Source organism: Poecilia reticulata, chromosome 2 (genome assembly GCF_904066995.2).
Source record: "Poecilia reticulata chromosome 2, P_reticulata-male-v2, whole genome shotgun sequence".
Taxonomy (NCBI): domain Eukaryota; kingdom Metazoa; phylum Chordata; class Actinopteri; order Cyprinodontiformes; family Poeciliidae; genus Poecilia; species Poecilia reticulata.
Window position 1 is genome coordinate 10,667,842 of NC_088831.1, and position 10,798 is coordinate 10,678,639.

At 41.1% G+C, this 10,798-nt stretch overlaps 1 protein-coding gene across 5 annotated transcripts in view; it reads right to left on the reverse strand.

The window, feature by feature from the left end:
* Positions 1-4,313, reverse strand: part of nbeal1 (neurobeachin-like 1) — a 55,896-nt gene extending 51,583 nt beyond the window's left edge. For 4 of the 5 annotated variants that reach the window (XM_008428775.3, XM_017302274.2, XM_008428744.3 and 1 more), the window contains exons 1-2: positions 4,215-4,313; positions 3,543-3,805 (exon numbers count right to left, since the gene is read on the reverse strand). In XM_008428775.3, the coding sequence (XP_008426997.2) occupies positions 3,543-3,593 (51 nt within the window). In that variant the 5' untranslated portion in view covers positions 3,594-3,805; positions 4,215-4,313. Of the gene's footprint in view, positions 1-3,542; positions 3,806-4,178 lie in introns of all 5 variants that reach the window. The other variant, XM_017302269.2, reaches the window with a different exon arrangement.
* Between the last annotated feature and the right edge of the window lie 6,485 nt (positions 4,314-10,798).

A 10,798-nucleotide genomic window follows, 5' to 3' on the forward strand; every position in this document is an offset into this window, starting at 1 on the left:
AAAAACTTTAGTCTTGGATCCTTCAGGATTACAAAAATAATGTAAAAAAGAATCATTAAGTCAGTAAAGTTTAAAAGTAGACCGGTGTGGTCGACCAGCTGGTTGAATGGCTTCCCAATTGGGTTTGTGTAGAAACACGTGACCTGGTTTGGTTTGCCGTTTAACCTTCTCCTCTCTTTAGCTTTAAAAGTCGTCTGTTTGTGTTTCTGCTCCCTCTTTGGTCCGACATCACTTCCTATTTCTGCGACAACTCCTCTGACCATGATGTCACTCCTTCACGTGTATTTATAGACGCCAATGGGAGGAGTTAATTCCCTGTCGAGCGATGACATCACTGTTATTCCAGAGATATTCATAACAGAGATAAAACAGCTAGCCTGCAGGAACTTTGAATATGGGATGTAGACTGCAAGCTTGTCTGCCATCTTTTTTTCCTTTTATCTCCCAGGAGTGCAGAGGTTTATGCAAATCACTGCCGCTTTTTCCTCCACTTGAGTCAAAAAGCAACTCAAAGGAGGGCGTCAGTTCGCTGATCTCAAGTGGAAATCCATGATTTGTAGACAGCTGGCCATCCTTTTCTAGAGTTAGCAAACCGAAGGGTGAAATGATCCCCAGAGGCAGTTAAGGCTTGTTCCCCCGTGGCGGGGAATTTAGAGGATTTTCTGCAGCAAACATAGGCTTAAAGAGCGTAACCGGCATTATTCAAAAACCACGATAAAGCCTCGACTTTCTCCTGCAGGCTCTGAAGGCTAATAGCCCGGTGGAGGAGGGAAGGTAACACAGGGTCGTTTTCCATTTCAGGGAGGCCTCAACTGACAGGGGACAACACCGGACCAATGAGAGACAGCTTAGAGGAGAGCGGGTTTATGTAACAGCCTTAGTCGTCTGTGACCCCTCTGCAAGTCGGAGTCAACTCCAGTAGATTTACATCAAAGCTGAAGTGTTGCTGCACATTTCGCTACACTGGAAACACAAACCTTAGAGGATTTTGCTGGAAATTTATGTGATGGGTCAACACAATGTAAGGCGTTAAATATGGAGCGGAAGGAAAAAGATGCATTTCTTAATTAATATGAAGAAATCCAAAGCTAAGCATTGCCTTCTGTTTGGTCCATCACATTAAACCCCAATAACGTAGATCAGACTTGTGCTTGTAATGTTATACAAAGTATAAAAGTTTAAAGCAGTACAAATAAGTCTGCAGGAATCCGTGAGGTTTTTAATGTTGAAGCCACAAGTTAATTTTATAAACTGCAGTCGTTAAAACACAATGGAGGAGAAAATGTGTTTTAAGACACATTTTTCCTACCAACTATTTTATTTCTCATGTTGAAGTCATGCAAATACAACACAGTTTACTAACAGAGAGCCCTTCGTGCTTCCCAACACGGATTCCACAGCTGCACTGGAGACAATTCCTGACCTCATCCCTGAAAACGCTGCCACTCCGACAGCTGCCAGAGACAGAAATGTGCTTTACATCTTCCACATTTCTGACCACTGGATCATGAGCTAAAAGAGAAAACAGAAGCCAAGCTTCTTCCTCCTTTTTAGCGCCGGGAACTAACTAAGTGGCTGTCATGGAAACAACAGATAGTCTACCTGACTGGACCGGATGAACCAGTTCTCCGCAAACAGAGAAAGGTTGTTAAAGCTTTTACTTTTACCACATTCGTCCAGCTAAAACACGCCTTTAAACTACTAACCTACATATTATAGAGGCTAAATTGACCCATATGCTAACTAAGCTACATAATGAGAGTAATATCAGTGTTCAAACTTATAAATGAGTCAATTTATTGAAAGCAACTACATTATTGAAGAAATTCCAGACATATTTTAGCTAACAATGTTTTCAAACTAAACAGTATTCTGAAATGCTAAGCTAATATATTAGAACTAGCAGTTCTAATATATTTTATGCTACTTTAAAGCTTCATGTTGCAATACCATCACTCAATGTGTTCATTTCTGAATCAGGAGTAAAATATTTTCATGTTTTACTTTAAAATGCATAAATTGACACTTTTGTGGTATTTCACTGCAAGTTTGAGCTGGATAGAAAGAAGAAGAGGTTGCAGTGAAAGAAGAAGAGGTTGCAGTGCTGCTCAGGGGGTCTGGCATTTCACACAAACATTCCTGTCTGATATAGCCCACATGACTGCAAAGTTCTTCTTACAGACAACTTATCCGGGCAACCCTCACACATGTCTATACATATAGTTTAGGGAAGTCCCATACTCCATATCTATAGCGCCTTGTGAACGTTTTCAGATTTTGTCTCAAACTTCAATGCATTTTATTGAGACTTTATGTGACAAACCAATAGAAGGCATATTACTGTGAAAACACCATGAAACATGGCGGCGGCAGCCTCATGTGCAGAAAGTTTAAAATATACACTTTTCTTTACTTTCAGCATTTTGTGCTACTTTGTGTTGGTTTAGCACATAAAATATGTTAACGTTTGTGGCTGACAAGATGTGCAAAAGTCCCACGGTGTGAATCCCTTAACCATGTTGGCTCAAAGCGCCAACATTTATTGAACTGCTCTTCTCTCTATGACTCTTTGGCCTCACGCAGAGATAAACCCCGGCCCTGTGGACTCTGGCCCAGAGCCAGGATGAAGTAAAACGATCCCGTCTTAGTCAATGCAAATACACAGTCCAGCTAGAACAAATGTTTCCAGACATGGAAGCATTTTTACAACTGATCGTGACAGTTGTGCGCAACCAAGATGGCAGCTTAACGCTTCTGTCAAGAGCCCCGCGGCGCAGGTAGAAAACACACCGTCCGCATCAGCGTTCACGCGCTTAACTTCTCAGCAGGGGGATTATTACATGTCATATGCTGCATGGAGGAATAACAGCTTCATGTGTAGAGAGCTGTGCACAGCGTGTGTGTCTGTGTGTGTAACGGTGAGGGATTACTGGGGGAAGAAAGTAAGTGGCTGCAGCCAGGCTCACGTGAGGAGCAGCTTAGGCAGGCTGTTTTGATTGGACGGCAGGACGTGTGCGTGCTTTATCGCAGAGTGAATTAAATCTAGCCAACAGCTGACTCAAGGAAGGCCAGCTCTGCTGGTCTGCTGCTTGGACAAAAAGATGGATGGATGAATGAGGAGAGATGGACGGAGGGAAGGAGATGCACCATTTTTGTCCTTAAACACACATTTTTCCATAAACCTACTTTCTTTTTCATACATATATATCTATATATACCTTGAAAATAGAAAATTTTACCAGACGATAAATTGTCACAGAAGTTATCACGATAAACAATAATATTGTTGTTTAGAGACCATTCCCAAAGACCAATAACCTTTAAATTCTGATAAACACTGAAACTGAAAGATATTTAAATAGCCAAAATAGAATAGAAGTAATAGAAGAAGTAGTAGAGTAATAGAAACAACAAAGCATTCGACTGAAGACTTTTGTCATCCAGTTTTTGGTAGTACAAACTGAATGGATATAGACATTGGATGTAAGGAAACGTCACCCTTTGACCTTTAGGAGGATTATAGGAGCAGTAGATCATCTCACCTTGGTGCAGTAGAGCATCCACACCTCGTAGAGCCTTTCGTTGGATGCCATAGCGCCACAGAGAGGGGCACCCCCTCCTTCAGGCTGCGGTGCCCACAGAGGTCACTTCCCTGGCAGTCATGATCTGAAGCCATCCATGACTTTTCCGGGAGAATCCAAAATTACTCCATAGCAGGTCAGAACTAATTCCTGTGGAGGACGAACAGCTCCACGGCCTGTACTCCCACTTCTCCACTCCTCTTCTTCTTCTCTTGGAGGGGTGGCTGTGTAGGACAACACGAATAATTACAGTGTCGGAGCAGGGTGTACAGAAATGCTCCAGTAAATACACTGTGGTGGTTATGTCAAGACAATAATACTTTACTTTACTCTGTGCTTAACGCTAAACCTAAACATACAACAGACCGTCGGTTTATCGGTTTGAACGCTGTCATACGATTCCGACTCTACCTGGTCAAGCTAGCTAAAAACCTAGCCGTCATAAAATAAGCCTGTTTCTATTTCTTTAAGCCCCCATTCCTCCTCCTCCTCTTCCTCCCCTTCATGTGACAGAAACGTCTCGTCCGCCCCAGCTAGTCCAACTAGAACACGACTCATGAAATAAAATAAAAATAAATGTCAAAGAAAAGATATTACAATGATAAATTCGTCGCCAACTTGAAGCCCACTTACGTAGATAGCGAAATGCCCAACTGTCACCTCCGCCACCGCGGTCTCTAGGGCTGCTGTTGCTGCGGGAAGCTTCCTGTCAGAGGATGTTTGGATTCCTTTCAAAATAAAAGCCCCACAAATATCAGATGATGCAGAACATGATTTACATTACGTAAATAATTAACTATTTAGAGACAATGACTATAAATGCAGTCTACTATCAATAATTTCTTAATTTAATAAATTTTACTTTTTTAATTTGTTGTATTCATTACAATTGATTTTAAACTATTACAAACATACTTATTTCAACCAAATTACGAATTCATTTCAAAGTACCACTTTTAGTCTTCCAAGTTAAATTACTTTGAGTACGTCCGTATAGACGATATATCGTAACTGTAATCTTATTTTGGTAAACCACATGAGGCTATTGCGAGCTATAAATATTCCACCTTTCTAAAAATCTATTCTAATCTATTCAAATAAACCGGGCTTGGCGTTCAACTGCAGTTTATTCAAAAGAGGGAATAAATTTACAAGTGAATAACTGGGAAGTTATTTTTATAGCGTACCCTATTCGCGACACATGGTGATGCTTTACGGTGTCGATGTGGATCTTCGTGTTTGCCAAGAACAGGATTTGGTTTCTGAATCTTTGTCGCCCTCTTAAGGAAATAAAAAGTACTGCTTTGTTTGGAATTTGTGCAGATGTGTCATTTAAAGGGACAGGTCAGGTTTTTTGTTGGAATAGTTAATCGTTTACATCCCGTGAAGTAAACGCAGCGCACTTTTCTTTTTTTTAATTTTATTTCCTTTATTTAACCAGGTAAACCCCATTGAGATCCAGATCTCATTTTCAAGGGGGACCTGGGTTTTCATAAAACCTATGTGATATTAACACTTGTTTTGACACTAAAATCAAACGTGGATTTTAGTGTAAAATATGGCTGAGCTATGGAGCAAAGCTTGTCCAACTCTACGAAAAACCCAGATTTGCTGGTGAAACCTTTACTTTTAAAGAGAATTACCTTAGATTGCATCACCACCAAAAGTCAAGGTACCTTACTCCTCGTTGAGTTGTGTGTATTTTGCACGTTTTTCCAAACTTGTGGGCAGGGGCGGATCTACTGGGGTGGCATGGGGTGGCAACGAGAGCCTTGGCACCCCTGTTGCCACCCCAGCTAGCGACTATGAATTCAATAAATAGTTATGGCAAATTGGACATTAAGCGCATGAAACTCTTTTTTCCGACAACATTGAATGCAACACTATGTAACCTGACATCTACTGCTAAGTAGCGGGAAGTGAGAGAGAAGAACAAAGCGCCAGCAGCATTGATGGAAATACATAGTGTTGCATATATATATTTAATTACTGGACTGGGCATTACGTGATTTATCGTATGTCACACATGTGCCATTGCTGTCCATTGAGTCAGGAATATCGGTGGTCAGGAAAATACTACGATCACGCAAAGAATCAGAAAAACAGACGCAATGTTTAGCAGTTAATTCAGCCATAGATTATGGTAACAAGGGCTTCAGATTTCACAGGTGAGGAAAAAGTTTTAATTCAAAGAAAAGATTGAACAAGTGAGCAGTGGGTCAGTTATACTAGCCTAACTGTTAGCCTGCTACTGACTTTGATAACCTCAGCATGTGCTGCGCAGTTCGGTGTGTTTTGGTTCCGTTAGCTCTAAACAACCCGCCCACCACATCATCAGTAGAGAAGCTGTTTAAATCAGCTAATCAACCACCGCGATAGTCAGGCGAAAACTTATTAATAATCACAATATAGACAATAAGCCTGACAACATAATGTAACAGACTGGATGCTCTGTTTTGGTGTTTTTGCTACTTTTTTGTGTGGGAAATGTTTGTTTTTGTTGTTGATTCCCCTGATCGGTAATCTCCGCTCTATGTGCTGTTGTCTGACGGTTGCCATGGCAACGGATGTGTAATGCGACATACAGAGCGAGAAAAGGGAATAGAAGTGGTTGGAGCTATTTTTCCTTTATTTCTTTATTCATTTAAATTTTGTTACTTTATTCTTACATTTCTATTTTTTGTATTATTTACAGAGTTTATTTGTAGGTTGATAATTGTTGATTTTATTTATTTTTTGTTTTATTATTTTTCTTATTTATTTTCTAAATTTAAACAGAAAGTGTCATGATATGAGGGAAGACAGGAGAAGCAATCGTGAAGTAATGTGGGTCAGTCCACTTTCTATAAGGGCCTGGTGAAGGACCAGCAGGCATTTGGGTTTTGGGCAGATGGTTTTTACCAGAGCAACAGTGGTAGCATGAGAACAAATGAAAGTTTGATCTCTGTAATTTTTTTTGGTGAAAGAGTAAAATAAATCACCAAGATCAATCAATAAGTTTGGACATTGAACCTTGTTTTGCCCGTGTCTAGAAACTTGACCCCAGTGCCTTAGTGGTGGCTTGGTGGAACTTTTATTGGATGTTTGGCTTGGCAAACAATCAGAAGTGGTTCTGTCTAGTTTGGTTCTTCACCTGTTTATCAGCTTTATTGTAGCTTTATTGTGGCTCACTGCAGCTGCTGCAATTCCTAAAAACAAGCGACAAAAACTGAGCTAATCTTTCTCAAAACGTGGTGATATTTATAACAGTGGTCAAACTACGGCTCCTACAGCATATTTAAAATAAAACGATTGACCAATATAAATAGAAATTCACCCCTTCTTGTATCTTGACAGAACTAACAGAAACTAAACTGCTTATAGATTTGTATCATGGAGAATTTATCAAACATCAGTTTATAATCTTTATTTTAAGTCGTATTTAAGAGATATATATAATAACAAATGATGGCGCTACTAATATTTTCGTGACAGATTTCTCTTTGTCCTGTATTGGGATAAAATGGTTTCCTGGACACAATGAATCACAGAGCGACCAATAAGCGCTGACCAGTCCAGTAATACATATCAATTAGCAGGAGTATGAAAGACGTAAAAAGAATTAACTATACTACTACCCTTGTCCCTTAATGGTTCCTGGTGCATATCTGCAGCTAACGTTCCGCCGTCTTGCCAGTCTGTCGCAGGGCAACACAGAGACACACAGGACAAACAACCATGTGCACACACACACTCACACCTGTGGGAGGAAACTGGAGTATCCAGAGAGAAACCACGCATGCACAGTGGGCTGGGAATTGAACCCAGAACCTTCTTGCTGCAAGGCAAGAGCTCTACCAACTGCGCCACTGTGCAGCCCCCATTTTGAAACAATGCAAGTTAAAAACAATACTGTGTGTGTATATATATATATATATATATATATATGTATGTGTGTGTGTGTGCATATAAAATATTGTTAAAAACAATATTGTTCTTAACAATGTTTAAGAACAACCGCTACTATATAGTGTAGCGGTATATAGTATATAGTGCAGGGGCAGAGCTATAGAGGGGCTGGGGGATGCTGCCCCCCCGAACCGGGACGGATGGGGGGGCTGGAGGTGCCAGGGAGGGAGGAATGGTTTCAAGTCGCTTAAATGTCTGATTATAGACGGAAAAGTGCGTCCTCACCTGTTGAGAAAGGTGTATTTAATGTTAAAGTCAACAGTTTCGTCGTTGTGTGTGTGTGTGTGTTTATATATATATATATATATATATATATATATATATATATATATATATATATATATATATGGAAATCCTTATAAGTCAATGACCCATAAACATTGAGCGGAGTTGTTGTGCCGTCTTCCACTGAAACAGTGAAGGGAAAAGGGCTAACGAACGGCTAATTCAACTCATTTTACAAGTTTAATGTGTTTGGAGTTTCTTAAACTCTTTTGGGGCAATTTACAGTGACCAACTGACCTGACCGACATGTTTTGGGAGATGTGGGGGGAACCGGAGAAAACCCACGCAAACACGGGGAGAACATGCAAACTCCACACAGACGGCCTCTGTGAAGGCGCAGCGCTAGCCGCTGCACCACCGTGCTGCCCACAATTTTTCCAATTGGGTTGGGAAGGGATCTATTTTCTAGTTTGTCAATGGAGGAAAGCGGGGGGGACTTGAAGTTTTAAATTTCCTCTTGACGGAGGGTCGCAGGGCGCCCCGTTCACACTGGCAACAACCTCCATCTTTTCTCTAGTCAAAATTATGAATATTAGGTTTGAGTTTTATTATCTTCACTTTTTTTCTTCTTGAATCCTAGAGTGCTCTGTATCTTCTTCCAGATTGAAAATTTAGATTTTTTCTTTTTACCATCCGTAGCTTTTTCCAAATCCTCTGGGATGGTTTCTCCTGTGGTCTCTGTCTCTACAGGTTCCAGATCCGTGGAACAACCAGGCAGCGATTCTGAAAAGAGTTCCTGCTGAGAAGAAACGTCTTCTCTTGTGTCTTTAACCTGGTCGACCTGGTTCTGTGAATCTTCCTCTGTTAAAGCGATGGTGGTGTTTTTATCCTCTCTGTTTTTAAGCAGTTGATCTTCTTTTTCCTTTTTCAATTCCTCTTTTAGGCTACTAATTTCCTGCTGGTATTTTTCTACTTGCAGTTTTAATGCTGTAACATCAGATTCATAGCGATTATTTTCCTCAAGGTACAAACCTTTAAATTTCTCTATCTCACCCTCGATTAGCTTTTCTTTCTCTTCTGAATCTAAAAGTTAATTTTTCCTGTTTTATAACTTGCTGGTATGTTTCAGCCTGTTTCTCCAATTCTATGACATCGTTTTCATATTTGGTCTTTAGCTTGTTGTATGAAAACTGAACTTTATCGAGTTCATCAAGGATGTTCTTTTCCCTTTTGTTAAGGGTTTTAATTTCTCCAGACATCTTCTGAAAGAGCTCCTCATTTTGAGCCCTCAGGTCATTGATAACTTTCTGATTTTCTTTAACCGTCTCTAAGTTCGTGTCTTTCTCTTGGATAACCTCCTGCTTAATTCTTTCAACTTCTTGATTCAGTTTATTAACATCAATTTCATATTTGCCAATAAAGTCATGGTAGGATTGTTTCATATCACAAAATTTCTTCTGCAAACGTTTTTTATCGCCTTGCAGGAATTGGACTTCTTTGTCATGGTTTAACTGGAGAACGGCATTCGTCTTCAATCAGTGCCATATCTTCCTCTGATGTCTTTCTATGATCTTTTCTTTCCTCAATTAGCCGTTCTTGTAACACCATAATATCCATCTCATATCTGGACTTTTGGTGCTGGTTCCACTTTGCTTTCTCTCTTTCCAACTCGAGCTTGGTCTCTTCCAGCTCTGCCTCCAGGTTGGCCATTTTCTCATTGTCTTCAGACCTTCTGGCAATCTCCATTTCCAGAAGGGAGCTCAAATGTTGGATTTCTTCCATGAATCCAAGTCGCTTGGATTCATGGAATATATATATATATATAGTTACAATGGTGACATTGAGCTGTCAGTGTGGGTCCTTGGATTGGAGACTGGAGACCCTTGGAGCTATATAGCCTACCTCATACCATGAGAGACAAGGATATTGTGGTGGATAAAGAACAGAGGAAAAGCCGTTGTGGTGGATGTAGCAATACCAAGTGATTCCAACATTAGGAAAAAGGAGCATGAGAAACTGGAGAAATACCAGGGCCTCAGGGAGGAACTGGAAAAGACCTGGAAGGTGAAGACCACAGTGGTGCCTGTGGTCATCGGGGCCCTTGGGACAGTCACCCCCAAACTGGAGCAGTGGCTAAAACAGATCCCAGGAACAACATCAGACATCTCAGTCCAGAAATGTGCAGTACTAGGCATGCAAGATACTGCGAAGAACCCTCAAGCTCCCAGGCCTCTGGTAGAGGACCCGAGCTCAGAGGATGTAAGAAACCACCTGCGGAGGGTGAGAAGGGAATTTATATATATATATATATATATATTAAAGCATACATGGAACGACATAACCAAGTGGCGGGCATAGTGTACAGGAACATCTGTGCAGAATATGGACTGGAAGCCCCGAGATCAAAGTGGGGAAGGGAACACCCCCAAAAGTGGTGGAGAATGACCGAGCTAAGATCCTGTGGGACTTCCAGATCCAGACAGACAAGATGGTAATGGCGAACCAACCGGACATTGTGGTGGTGGATAAAGAACAGAGGAAAACCGTTGTGGTGGATGTAGCAATACCAAGTGACTACAACATCAGGAAAAAGGAGCATGAGAAATTGGAGAAATACCAGGGCCTCAGGGAGGAACTGGAAAAGACCTGGAAGGTGAAGACCACAGTGAGACTTGTGGTCATCGGGGCCCTCGGGGCAGTCACCCCCAAACTGGAGCAGTGGCTCAAACAGATCCCAGGAACAACATCAGACATCTCAGTCCAGAAATGGGCAGTTCTAGGCACAGCCAAGATACTGCGCAGAACCCTCAAGCTCCCAGGCCTCTGGTAGAGGACCCGAGCTCAGAGGATGAAACAGACCACCCGCGGAGGGTGAGAAGGGAATTTTATTTTATTTTTTTATATATATATAACACACACATACTGCCACCCCTGAAAAAATCCCTGCCCCCCTCTAGCCTCCCCATAATTATTTTATTTTTCTAGATCCGCCCCTGCCTGTGGGAAGAGTAGCAAACAGAAAACTTATGTGTGAATTTTTCTTA